This window comes from Vipera ursinii, assembly GCF_947247035.1.
Source record: "Vipera ursinii genome assembly, chromosome: 2".
NCBI classification, from domain to species: domain Eukaryota; kingdom Metazoa; phylum Chordata; class Lepidosauria; order Squamata; family Viperidae; genus Vipera; species Vipera ursinii.
The window spans coordinates 155486905-155501414 of NC_139513.1; the positions used below are offsets into that span (position 1 = coordinate 155486905).

General features: G+C 43.1%; 1 protein-coding gene across 6 annotated transcripts in view; it reads left to right on the top strand.

Moving 5' to 3' along the window:
• Positions 1-14510, top strand: part of ARHGEF25 (Rho guanine nucleotide exchange factor 25) — a gene marked incomplete at its 5' end in the record, with an annotated part of 308962 nt that overhangs the window by 225512 nt on the left and 68940 nt on the right. For 5 of the 6 annotated variants that reach the window (XM_083356674.1, XM_083356676.1, XM_083356673.1 and 2 more), the window contains one exon: positions 14297-14417. In XM_083356674.1, the coding sequence (XP_083212800.1) occupies positions 14318-14417 (100 nt within the window). Of the gene's footprint in view, positions 1-7970; positions 8067-14296; positions 14418-14510 lie in introns of those variants that run through there. The other variant, XM_083356672.1, reaches the window with a different exon arrangement.

Here is a 14510-nt window from a genome sequence, read left to right on the forward strand (position 1 = left end):
GGAGTTGAAGTCCACAAGTCATAAAAGGGCCACGTTTGAAGACCCCCTGGGCTAGCAAGTCAAAATTGTGAAATTAGTGTTCCGTTGTGTTTGCAGCAGTTCATCACAGATTTTAGTTTTGTTCTTTCGTCAGGATAATACAACAGTTTCAGTAAACTGGCATTGAAAAAGTATTTTGAAATTGTAGAATGATGAAGGTGTTGAATACATCAGAAGATCTTGGTTTTAGTGCTGTCTGAACCAAAGAAGCTCCCTGGGTAAAGTTCAGGCCAATCCAGTGGTGGGATTCAACCAGTTTGCACCACTTCGGCAGAACTGGTAGCTAATTTTTTTGTTGCCCAGGCCCAGAATGGACTTCCGGAAGCGTTATCCACACAGAGAACCGCTTGTTCACATATTTGAATCCCACCACTGGGCCAATCCCTCCCTCATCCCAACCTATTGAATAGATCTGGTGGTGAAAAATGAGCAGGGAGCCTTACGAACAGCACCCTGAGTTCCAGAAAAAAGGCAGTTCCTGAACAAACCTCACAAGTAAATATAATAAAGGTGATGACCCTTTTTATAAGGGTGATAAACTATTTTTTGCATTTATATGGCTGCTCGCTGATACTGGCAGCATATAAAAGGATAAATATAAAATACGTTAAACAATAAACTTACCTGTTCCAGCAGTCCGGCCTGGCCTGATAGCTCTAATTGGGGTCCCAGTTTGTTTTGACTATTGTTTTTCAATATTGTTTCAATATGTTTACCTACCTTACTCTGTACACCGCCCCGAGTCCCTCGGGAGAAGGGCGGTTTATAAAAACAAACAAATAAATAAATAAATAAATAAATAAACTGGCAAAGTTGAAAACTTTTACAGATTAACTTCATCCCAAAGACCAGATAAAGGCCTGCAGAACTGGGGACAAGGCCTGTATATCTGGGGGAAATCATTCTAAAATGTGGGGGGGGGGGCCACCACAGAGAAGCAGATATTTTTGGCAGCAGGTGGTTCCAAAGATAACCTTGTCTTATGTCATGTAGGGTTTGAATTGGAATCCGGAAGCCTATTGAGAGCAAATGCAACTTATGAGCATAATTAAGGGATAGCTATAATTATCCATGTCACATTATTCTGCACCAGCTGAAGCTTCTGAATGGTCTTCAGGAATAGTCTCATATAGACCATGTTCCAATAATCCAGTCAGGAGGTAGCTATGGCATGAGTAGCACTCCTCAATCAAATAGGCACAACTAACACATAAGATGGAGCTTTGGGAAGATTCCTTGAGCCACAGCTAGCCATAGTCACTTCAAGCAGGAGCTATGAGCCTTGGAGAATAAAATAGAATAGAATAACAAAGTTGGAAGGGACCTTGTAGGTCATCTAGTCCAACCCCCTGCCCAAGCAGGAGACCCTACACCATTTCTAACAGATGGCAGTCCAGCCTCTGATGATGCTCCCACAACATCTGAAGGCAATCTGTTCCATTGGTTGATTGAACTTGGAGACTGTGCACAGAAGCCAAAAACAAGGCAGTGCAACCTCACCCTGTTTCAAGGACAAAATAAAGCCTCAAGCCTATTCTTCCCCATCCAGATCCCCAGAGCTTCCACACACTAGGATAAAGGTAAAGAATGTATTTACGACAGTAATTATAGCAAATTTATTTGTTCATCACATATTTGAAGCACCCATCTCCTTCAGAGAGGAACTCTGGGTGGTCCAGAATAAAATGTTAAAATAGAAAAACAACATATCAGAATTAATTAAAAAAAAACATTTGGAATTTAAAAGCAGGCAAAAGGATGATTGATTCCTGTTAAAAATTAAGTAAAAAGGTGGGCTATTAATAATTTTCAGTTTAGGAGATTTGGGGATTCAGGAATAAATAATCCTGCCATTGCACTGAAGGGAAAAAATAACTTTAGGGTTAATAAATTAATCAATCATATATAATGCCTGTTATGCACTGCAATGTACAGAATTAAAAATACAATTAATATGAAAACATTAAAATCTAACAACAAAGCATAAGGACTAGCATTACACAATCGTGGATTCTTATTTGCCGGGGTGGATAACAACTTTTTTCCCCCAGAAAACATCTAAATTTAGCTAAGTGTTGGTACATCTTTTCTTTCCCTTCCTTGTAAGCTCAAAACTATGTCCCCTCCCTAACTTGCAGAAGATTCCAGATTTAGTTTCCAGCATTTGTGCTGAACTCCTGCTCATGGGAGATTCCTACACCTACTGATAATTGTAGCTTTAACTTGCGGGCCAAAGCATTCAATGTAAAAATCTAATTTAGCGTTGCATCCATCTGGGAGTACAGTATACATGCAGGCTTTGGAGTATTTTTTTTACATATTGAAGATTTGGTGTGATCTGTAGCTATATATTGTTTCATGATATATTGAGTTAACAGTGGCTGTGTTTTGTTTCTGAAGTAGCCAAAAAAAATAATAAAAAAAATAAAGGTCCCACAGAGTTGTATATTTTGTGTGAGTTTAGTGGGGCGAAAGGATAATTCTCAAGCCAGAACAGACTCTTCGGCTTTGTTGAGTGTGTGGCTGGATGGATTCACAATATTGTAGGGCAGAGGTGTCAAACTGCCGGCCTGCAGGCCGGTTGCATCATACGGAGGCTGTGCCCATCCCAGCTCCAGCAATGCAAAAAAAGTTGTGATACGTTGCGACATGTCACGTGATGCGGCGAGTTTGTCATCTGTGTTGTAGGAGGTCGGTGGGCCCCTTCCAATTTTGTGAATGGGTGTTGGTTGAAGTGCTGGACTGTTGGTTTTCTTCAAAAAGGTGAGTTCCATAATAGGTTGTTGTTTTGTCCTGACAAACTCTTGATGTTGATCTGGTAGAGATCACACTGATGTTTTAACTTTTGCTTGTTGTAAAAGATGCTGAATAAATGGCTTACAAGTTTCTTGGAGATAAACTGTCTTGGGGAGCAGGAAAGCAGCTTTAGAATATTCTACGTATCCCAGCCCACTCAGCAAAATTCTCTGATGAGTATCCCGTATATTCTTTTGGCTGGCTCTTGCAGAGAGACAGAAATCTTGTCTCGCCAATCCCTACCTGAAATCTGACACTGGATAGAGAAGCACTCTGTTCCTTCTGCAAGGAAACCTCCTCACTGTTTTTAATGTACCTACAGCTGGAATGCTGCCATTACTTGAGTTTCTGTCAGGGTCTCAGCTCTGGAAAATTTCAAACGGTTCCTTCCTTAGGAAGCAGGATCCTTGTAGATGCTCACACAGGCTGCCATTGTAAAAGGTGCTCTGGCATACTGAGCAAAACGATTAATGCAGATTAATGAAGCCTATGCAGAATTTGGAGGGCCAGGGATTTTCGTATTGGCACTTAACAGCTCCCCCCCCCTTTCAGTGGTTCCATTAAACTTGGAGGTGGTCCTACTTAGCAGAGTGAATGGAAGGCAAAAGTGTCTTTATACAATTTTAAAGTTGTTTTAAGGTAGATAATAATAATAATAATAATAATAATAATAATAATAATAATAATAATAATAATATAAAGTTGGAAGGGACCTTGGACGTCATCTAGTCCAACCTGCTCAGGCAGGAAACCCTATACCATTTCAGGCAAAGCAATATACATCTAAAGAGAGGGATCATTTGCTACAGAATATGAAAATTTCACTATAGTTATTTCCCGGAGGATGGTAATTGATTTCAAAAAACGAGAGGTGATGAGGTAGGAGGTGGCTTTGTTTATTCTATAGGTGCCATATGTTCAGAGGTATTCTTGCCTTCATACCTTCGTATGGGGTGAGTCCTGATACTGGAAGCAGTTTTAGATCCACCACACAGTAGACTCAAGTTAAGCCGGAAGTAGTAACCAAAAAAAAAGAGTTCAGTTCTGGCTTTCAACATCATGCTGGGCCCCAAAGTGGCCCCTTCTGCTGAACGCACAGAGTCTCTTCCCTTTGTTTTGCCACGTGAAACCCCATTTTTCTGTCCCATCTTTTTGATTTTCAATTCCCAGTGCCTCAGCAAGGAGAGGCCAAGTCTTCATCCAGACACTGAAAAATCACCCAGTTGGGATCTGGACCAATTCCGCCAATCTGCAACTTTGGACCGCCATGCCCATAACCTTTGCCAGGGACAATGGGAATTGGGGTTCAAGGCCCTTGGAGGATGGCCATTTGGAGCAGGCTCTTCAAGTCTGTAGACCTTCCAGCTGTTTCTTTCAGCCACATCTTCCACAAAATACTGAGTCTCTGAGTCAAATGTTCCAGTGTCTCCACTCTAATTAGGCTTGTCTTACCTCACTCCCTTGCCTTGTTCTGGTTCACTGACTTCAGTGACCCTACTGGAGATATCTATGTATGATTCAGAATTATGTAAACCCTAGCATTTTAGGTTGATTCACTGAAACCTCGATGAACCTCATGTGTGATGACCAAAGGGACTTTGCTCACTACTGAGTTGAGGAGTTCTCCCTTGGCGCTTGAATGGGCAGAAAATTATACCAGTGTGAAATTGACTATCCCCATTGCCAGTCTTTGATCTCCACTTATCACTTCTCTTCCATTTGCTGGCAATCACTGGGGGTTCCCCAAGGTAAGGAGGAAACAGATACTAAGGGATTTCATAGGCTGCCCCTGAAGGGTAGGAAATACTACTTCGGCTTATAGGCTAGGTCAGGACCATGCAATGGAGGTGTCAAAAAAATGCCATGAGACTTAAACTTTGCTTCTCGGTATAAGTGACATGCTCCACTTAAAAGAGGTGTGTGTGTGTGTGTGGCGGGGTTGTGTTGCTGTGACCAACATCTTAATTTTTTTGCCCTCACCCCCCTGACCTTGGATTGGGAACGAGGAAGGCAACGTCATGGGGCACATCAAAGAAAAGGTTGTCTTTGTGGCTCAGTTACCTCCCCATATACCTTCCTTTTATGTCTTTTCCCTGAGTTTGATTTAGCAATTGAAACAAAACTCCACTAAAATCAGTGGAATTAGGTTGCTTGTGCTTTTGCCTTGCTTTTCGGGTAACTAGAAATCGAACAGCTTTTCTCTTGACTAATCGGATCACCAGAGAAGTATATAGCCATGCAAAAGTGGGGATCCAGAATTTAGCATAGAGTTTCAAATTTAGACCAGGAAGTCAGCAGCCTCACATCAGTGTAAATCAATCCTGCAGGAGGATTAATCCAGGAGGTTACTGTTGTCAGGACATAATTGTTTTTCAGGGTCCAGCAGCAAGCACTTGGAGAGCAAGAGATGGGGCTGCAATAGTGATGCTAGAAGACAGAGGAGGAGACTTTGTGCATTTAGTACAAGTGTTAACTTTGGGGGCCAGAAAAGGATTAGAAGCTCGGGGGGGGGGGAAGAAGCTGTGCAGAAGCCTTGATATAATATGAAGGCTGGGGAAGGAGACTGCGGTTGCGTGGCAGAGAGGCCAAAGCTCTGATCTCTCCACCCCTTTTTCCTTCCCTCATGGCTTCAGCTCAAGGCTTTGGCTCCAGCAATGTTTTTTTTTTTTGATTCTCTGGAAAGTGGGAATGAAAAACTGCAGGAAATGAACACAAGGGTGTGTGTGTGGGGGGGGGGGGGTTGACCCTGTTCCCGTATTTACAAGACTATAGAGGGCTGCAGAGGAAACTAGCTGGAGAGGTTACTGTACCATAATTGCAAGAGACACATGGAAGAAACTAGGACTTTATTGGAGTTACATATTCTTTCAAATCAACTGTCTCCAAATAAATGCCTTCTAGATGTCTTAGATCAGAGGTCCCCAACCTTTTGGGCACCAGGGACCAGTTCCGTGGAAAGAGGTTTTTCCACAGACCGAAGGGTGCGTGGTTTTGTGTGCTGCCTGCATCCCGTGGATGGGGCTTTGCTTGTTTGTGCGGACCGGTTGCTGGCATGCCACGGACCGGGGGTTGGGGACCCCTGTCTTAGATAAATTCCTGTAATTCCCAGAATTTCCTCCTGGAAATATGACTAACTCAACCTTAAAAGGCACTTGGAGAGCTTTCTTTTGATGTTGTGTTCTGGACAGCAAGTCTTGATAATTTTTAAAAATGAGATTTCCCATTGAGGCAGAAGCAAACATACATTCAACAAGCATTCAAGTTTAGTTTAGTTTAGTTTTATTGTATTTGTATACCGCCCTTCTCCCGAAGGACTCAGGGCGGTGAATGTAAGCAGACCACTAGAGGTAGCCATTACCATTAGTAAAAGGCCACTGCTGGCAGTAGTAGGTAATGTATGTGATGTCTCATGATCACTGAGATAGTGGCTTGATAATTGTTACAACTATTGCTTTTTATGGTTGAAATGTGGGCATACTTTCTTAGAAGTAATCCTTGTCGTTATCGGAAAATTAATTTACAAGGCATGCAAACGATCAGTTGGTAGACCGCGAACAGGAGATTTCAAAATGAAATATTCGAAGAAGTGAGTTGATCCAGTCCACCTAACCTTAGCTTTTTCTATTCAGATAATGCAGCAGATGGAAACGAACCCTCATGGGATAAAACAGCAGTGTGAAGGAAGTTACTGATCTTTGCCATTCCTCATTTTGTTCCACACAGGTGGCCTTTCTGTGCCCTGAATTTTGGGAGGTCACTTTGAAAGTTTCCCATTGGCCTGGTCGAGAAGCATTTGCTGGTTGCTAGGCAGCTATCAAGTAGATCCCATCAACACAATAGGGGGGTCAGCAGAGTGCTGCTTCTGGGTACTAACTTGCCTGGCTACGCCTCTTTTGGCTCCTGCCAGACTTCCTCCCTTGCCTAATATTTTTTTGAAACATAAAAAGGAGTAAAAACAAAGGGGAAGTATTCTCTTATTAAGCAAAACAGTGCTATCCTTTTTATTCATAAGAATCTCTCAGGGTTCCATGTAAACCTTACTATATATTCTTAGAAAATGCTATATGGCTACAACTTAGTGTTTTCTTGGAAGTGTCTCTTTTCAAGGTAGGGTATACGTCTGTGGGGGAAGACAAAGCTAGGTTGGAGTGGTAAAGAGCGTAGCTCATGAGTTTCTGGTAAATGGGCGTTGTGACTGGCAGCATCTACATGGCAGCCATTTGGTGAACTGGCAACCCCCACCATAAAAGCCATTTTGTCGGTGAAAATTCCAAATCAGCTCAAGCACAATGTCTCCCCTTAGTAGAAAGCAGCCCGTTTTGATTAGGAAATGGCTAGGTTTTCCTAGGTTTGGAAAGAATTAAAACACCATCTGAGTTGTATGCCTGACTTGTGAATGGGAAGTCATGGAAGAACTCAAGGAGCATTTTATTAAGGTCAACTGAGGCGGACTATGTGGTGCCCTCTAGTGGCTGACTATCTTGAATGCATTGTCCCTTTGGCTCAATGGCAGGACTGTTCAGCCGCAGGACTGTGCTGCTCACAGAATGAATACTGTAGTGTTAGATGTTTATCTCTGTGTCATATTATCATAATTAAACGCTTGAATTTTCCACTAGTTCTTTCATTTACTCCTGCACTTTCATAGTCTGTTTAAACTAGTTTCAGATTTAACACTTCTGAACCCTGCTATTTGCCAGAGCTAGCCAATTTCCCTCTGCTGATGTCCCCTTTAAATCATGCTATCTGCCATTTTCCTTTTATACAGAATTCAGCTGCCAGTCACGGCGACATGCTCAACTTTGTCTGCAGTGTCCCCTTTGTCCCTAATCCATGACTATCTCTGAATGCCTGTAAATGGAGATGATGTTTAAGAGATAAAAGGATTTAGGATCCAGACACACAGGGGTGCGGCTAAAGAGGCAGCCGCTTGTAGCAGGGAAGATATGGTAGCTGGAGCTGGCTGACTTGGAAATGGTTTTTTACTTGACTGTTCCAGCACCCAACACAGACACGGACCTAGACACGCACAAACATACACAGAGGCAGGGTGCCCAGTCTCCTCCCAGTCCTCCAGATGCCTCCCGCTTTGAAGCCAAGTGTGGTGGGAGAAGGTGAGCAGGATCCTCGGCATCATGAAGGCTCCACAGCAGACAGGGGGACGTACTGACCAGATGCTAGGAGCCATGGGGGATATCCTAACATCGCTGGCTCTACCCAGCCAACCCTGGGTAAGATTTGAGGGAACTAGGCAGTGGGAGGAGGAGGAAAACTTTTGCAAGAAAAGAAGCAGTCTTGCATGTAACATTTAAGCACAGTGGGGATAATTGGGGGCAACCGAAGGTTTATGAGGAACACCTCTGGGTCAGTTACGTTGCAGGTTATTGCTTGCTTGGAGAAAATGCATTGTCCAAGGAAGTGGGGGATTTTTTTTCCCCAAGGGGGGAGGGGAGAAAGGATGTATCTGAGGCACTGATTGTAGTACTGAGCTGGAGGATTGATAATTCCCCAGTAAATAAGATAAGTATGTTCTGAAAATTTTGCCATCTATAGTAGTCCCGGGGAGGTCAAGATGACACTGTCTATAAGATTCTAGACTGCTGATGGACTTTGAACTGCAAATCAGTACATTTCCATGTTGTTATCTGTGACCACGACTGCTGTGGTATAGCCATTACAGTCAGAGTTTTAGTTTTGTTAAGTTAACGTGGGAGGTCTGTGCTGACCCCTTGATCAGAAGAAGTAAATCATGTCAGATTAGGGTCATCCTTATCCTCCAGACATTTCCAGCCCTGAAGGCGGAAGGTAAGATGAATAGAAATCTCTTCTCTCCAATTGTGCAATTTTCTTCATTAAGGCTAAGTGGAGGTTTTTAAGTTTTGGGGAGAGTCTTTCCGTCATCCTCAAACTCCCGTTTTAAAAGTTATTTTATTGTTCTGAAAACTGGGGTGTGACAATGGATCCAGGAGGAATTTCGCTTCCAATCTTTTTTTTTTATCAGGGTGAGTCTGTGCTTCTCCCCACCCAGAAGGCTGATATCCCTTGTCCAGGACAGAAAAATGAGCTTGTGGGGGTTGTTGAGCAATGCTAAAGGGGTGGGGCAGGCACAGCTCTAATGGAAAAGTAAAGATTGGGTTTTTATAGCCTTTGGAATGCTCTTGTCTTAGCAGAACTACAGTAAATGTGCTGCCTTGGACAAGGCTGGTAAGTTACTAAGAAGACAGTATTATATGGTATCTCTGGGTTTATTTGGTGGAATGGATTCTTTTGAGGGTTGCTTTTTTTTCAATTATAGAGTTGTTTGGAGTGTCGTTGAAGCTGTGCAGTCACAGTTGCTGGAAAACTGCACGAGGACATTGTGGCATTCCTATTTCATAGGGGATAGGTTTGTGCTTTTTTTTTACAAAGTTTTTTTATTTTTTTATTTATTTATTTTAATTCCATTTATATCCTGCCCTTCTCTGAAGACTCAGGGCGGCTTACAAGCTTAGCAGTAGTAGCCTTCATTCTATGTATATGTCTGCTTATTAGGGCTTTCACACACACCCAAGCGGCATTATTACAAAGTCAGCTTAATTGCCCCCAACAATCTGGGTCCTCATTTTACCTACCTCGGAAGGATGGAAGGCTGAGTCAACCTTGAGCCTGGTGGGACGCGAACCTGCACTAATTGCAGGCAGCTGGTGTTACTTAAGGAGGCATTAGCCCACTGCTCCACCAAGGCTCTCATAACCCCCCATAATTGATGAAAAAACAAAACAAAACAACCAAAGCATCATCTTGATTTCTAAATGTTTGTAATTTAATTTCAGTTTAAAAAAGGGCTCCCACTTTCTGAAAGGCATTAGTAACATTAACAAGTAGCAGAAAAGACAGACAGGTCTACAAGGTTCGGTCTGTTGAAAGCCAAGGATAACCAGGCCAACTGGTCTTTCAGTTCCAGGGTGTTTTTACTGCTGCCCTCTCCCAACCCCAGGGCTAAGGGAAGAAGATCCCACCCCTCTCATTCATGACCTTTGCCCTGCCCAGAAAATTAGGGAGTGGGAGGAGGAGGAGGAGGGGCAGAAACTCCATTGACCTACAATGAGTGACTTACAATATGGTAGTTGCCAAATCAGATGTTTGTGAATCCTGTCAATTGTATTCTCTGCGTGGAAAAAAAAAGACGATTCAAGGGTCTTCTTAAGCTAATCTTGCCCTTTTAAGTTTATAAACGTTACAGTCTCACAGGAATCCATACTAATCTGTTTTCCCTGGTGTAGTATCAGGAAAAGTAGACTTGTGATCCTGGGAAAGCTCAAGTTTTATTGTTGTTTTAAACTCACCCCCACCCCCTTAGCAAGAAGCAGAATAACATGACTTCCTCTCTGAATTATTTTCATGGAATAAACTTATGCTAATAAATCTGTAGCACTTGCTGGCCAAAAAAGGGAAAAGAGCTAGTTTTTCATTACATGGTCACCTGGTGGGATTTATTTATTTTTTTAAACTCTGCTGCAAGTAACTGTGTCTACAGCTGTTTGCAAGCCTGATGTAGGCAGGTTGGCGTTTACTTTTTCTTTCCACCCTGAACCAACCCAGTGATGCCCTCGCCGTGATGTCCCGTTGCCTGGAGGCAGTCCGGGAAGAAACAGGCTTCATCTCAATCCTGCCAAGACTGAGTGGCTGTGCATACCGGCATCTCGGGCTAACCAGCCTATTCCATATTTAATGATGGGGGGGTGAGGTGTTGCCCCCCGTCGATAGGGCACGCAACTTGGGCGTCCTTCTGGATTCGCGGCTCAGTTTTGAAGATCATATAGGAGCCGTGACCAGGGGGGCCTTTGCCCAGGTTCACCTGGTGCGCCAGTTGCGGCCCTATCTGAACCGAGATGCCCTGCGCACAGTCACTCATGCGCTCGTGACCTCCCAATTGGACTATTGCAACACTCTCTACATGGGGCTGCCCTTGAGGACCACCCGGAGGCTTCAGCTGGCACAGAATGCAGCCGCGCAGGTTGTGATGGGGGTTTCCCGATACTCCCACATAACACCTCTGCTCTGTGAGCTGCATTGGCTTCCAGTTGCCCTCCGGGTGAGATTCAAGGTGCTGGTGATGACCTATAAAGCCCTAAATGGCTTGGGTCCGGGATATCTGAGGGAACACCTGCTGCCGGCATCAAGCTCCCTTCGTCCTGTGCGCTCCCACAGGGAGGGTCTTCTCAGGGTACCGCCGGTAAGATTGCCAGCAGACAATACCCAGGGGGAGGGCATTCTCAGTGGGTGTGCCGGCCCTTTGGAACCAGCTGCCTGTAGAGCTTAGGACTGCCCCTGACCTCCATTCATTCCGCTGGGACCTGAAGACCTGGCTCTTCGAGCTCTCTGGCCTGGACTGAGGGTATTAATTGGGGTTTTAATTGGTTTTTAACTAAGATTTTTATATTCAAGGTTTAATATAATCATTTTAATTGTTTTAAATTTTGTAATTGTGGTATTGTTTCTTTTAAAAACCTTGTGAACTGCCCTGAGTCCTACGGGAGAAGGGCGGTATATAAGTCTAATAAACTATTAAACTATTAAACTACTTCTTTAGAGGTATTGTAGTCTACCACCTACATTACTCCATTTTGGTTGTATGACCCACATGTCATACTGAGCAGTGTGTACGGTTCTCTAATGGCTTGACAGTTTTTGCACCGACTTGTTCACGAGGGGTCCTTGATGCTCTCTGATCTTGGTTATTTTCTTGCAATCATTTCATTACCCAAAGTAGGTAACATCATCAGTGCTGGCAGGGAGTGGGGTGATCACCAAGAATCCCTCATTTCAACCCTGAGCTACAAATATTATCCTCTATCAAGACTTGTTTACGCATGGCTACCCAAGAGAGACTAGTTGCTGAATAGCTGGTTCTTCAGCAGGGCATCATTTTTACAGTGCCCAACTTCTGTGCTTAATCATTTTGGATCTGGGCTTAGATCCCATGTTATAAGAAGAAGGATGACTATACAAAGAAAGCTGGAGATTTGCTAATTTTAGGAGGTGTGAAGGGAACTGAGCAGATGTAGCTTGATGTATTGCTGTTGCAATGTCTACTTCTAAGAGCGTTAAGCAAGGGTGTATCTTAGCCCCCTATTTAATTTTTTACATCAGTGACACAGTGAAAAAACTCACAAAACTGGAACATAATGTGTCAGCTCAGGCTGGCTGTCATATAGTATTACTTTTATATCAGACGATGCAGTCATTAGCTCAACTTCACTTGTGGACTATCAAACTGCAGTATCACAAAAGGCTCTGCACTCGCTAGTATCTGGTCATCCCAGTTTCAAGGAAGAAAGAGTGCTGGATCTTGAAAAATGAGCTGGTTATTTTATGAGGTCTGGTGAAAGAAGTAGATTCAGGGACAGATAAAACAAAGTGTTTACTCTTTCTGTGCAGCTCTTGAATCCAGTGCCATGTGACATGGTGGCCACTGGCTTCAACCTTTAAAGTTATGGATGATAGTAATTAAATAGGACCTATTTATATGGAGGGGACGACAGAGAATGAGGTGGCTGGATGGAGTCACTGAAGCAGTAGGCGTGAGCTTAAATGGAGTCCAGAAGATGGTAGAGGATAGGAAGGCATGGAGGAACGTTGTCCATAGGGTCGCGATGGGTCAGACACGACTTCGCAGCTAACAACATTTATATGGAGCAGTGTGTCAGTCATTGCCTATCTTTTTTTGTGTCTATAGAGCAAAACAGAAACATTTATGTTCTGTTTACAGGCTCCCTGGTGATGTTTGGCAGACCAATGAAGAAAACAGGATTTTAGGGTTAGGTGGTAAGATGGGGAAGAATATGCACAGGAACCAGAATTTTCTCTTTTCCTACTTGGTTTGATTTTTTTTTGTGCCAGAATTAGCATGTACATTGGCTTGTCTTTGTTTCTGCTCTTTTTAAAATCTACTTGTAAACATTACTGTTTTTCTTTCTATGTCCCCAGTATCTTCACACTTTGTGCCTACTCAGTACTTTGTTCTGGTGCTCTGTCTCTACTCCGCCAACTCCAGGAAGAGCATTATATAGCAAAAAGATTTAAGATTAGTGTTTACAGATTAGTCTACCTTGTCAAGTCCATTTAATTCTGTATTCTGTTTCCTACAGAAATTCAAACAGATACGCCCAGAAAGTGCAAAAGCTTGGTCTTGAAAAGGTCATCTTTCCATAGGGATTTCATTTCAATATTTCTTCTAAAGAGATACTCACACCTCTTCAGAACAAGGAGATTCCGTTTTGCTGTGGAGTTAAGTCTCTCTTTGAGGTATCCAACTGAGTGGGAAAGAAGATCCAATTCCCCTTTGTGTGAAAATTCTGTCTATCAGATCTTTTTTATATTAGTCATAGAAATTGGGTCACCCAGGTTTGTGGCCAGGTACTGTGTAATCCAGAACAACTCCCAGCATCACTTTTGTAGCTTTTGTGACCTACTCGCATGGTCAGTTTTGTACCACAGGAGAGCGGTTTAAATGAGGGGAAAGAGGAAGTCAGCTGCTTTCTCTTTTACTTCCTTCCCTGCCCCCCCCCCAAATAAAATCTGTAAAGAAGCAGCTAATGACGTGGAAAAACAATGGCTTGGTTTCCTTCAGTGGGGAGGAGAGGGAGAACACATTCATGGCTTCCCCTTCTCTTGCACAGGAATAATAGTGGAGAACTGAAGTTTGGAAGCAGGAACTGGAAAACAGGGAAGTATCCTTGCTTTTTTTCCCTTTGCAATCCTCTTCTGAAGCACGAGAGAGGGCAAACACTTCCAACTTTCACATACGTGAAATAATTGGATTTCCACAGTAACTAATTGATACATAAACCGGGGTGGGGTGAGAGGAAAGAGCCGTGATGTGATGGGGAGGCTTGAAGTTCTGACTTGGAAACTAATGCATCCCTTGGGGGGGGGGTGTCAGACATGGTGTCTGTCTGTGATCCAGGCATTAGAATGGAAAGTCTCCTGAACTTCTGAGAAGACTTGGAAATTCTTGTTTCTTTATTTCTCATTCTTTTAAAAGTAAGTTTCTGTTTTGTAGTTAGGCAGTCAAAATGAATTGACACAAGTTTGAGGTTTGCCACAAAAGATAGCAAAGAAGTGAGGTTTCATTCTGCATTTAGCTGTTGTGCTGAAGTATATCTTGCCTTCTGTGATTGCATAGGAATGCTTCGTGCCAGAATCTCAGATTGATTTTTTTTCCATTTGAGAGAAACAGCTACTTCAGTTTTTTAAAAAATGGTATAAAAACTGCAATGTGTCTGTGATACGCAGTTCAGGCATCCTTGATGCTCACAAAAATGACCTGCAAACTACGCTAATTTCATGTGTCAAAAATATATCTATTAACTGCTATGTGCCAGCTTGTGATCTATTTCTGCTGCTGAGGCTCCTGATACCAAACAGGCTGTTTGAATCCTAACCTAAAACCTGAACATATTTTCCTGCTTCATTACAGCTGTCAGACCTGGGGGCTGAGATGCAACCCCAGGCTAGCAACAGGGGGCAGCCTGATATGGGATGTCAGCAAGAAGCAATAGCATCTTCGGAAATCCCTGTGGTCCAGGTCACGGAAGAAGGTGAGCTGCTTGGTTTATTTTATTGTTAGGTTGCCTCTCCAGATCCAGTGCAATAAGGAAAGCAGCTTTACCATTTCTTTTCATCTTGTTATG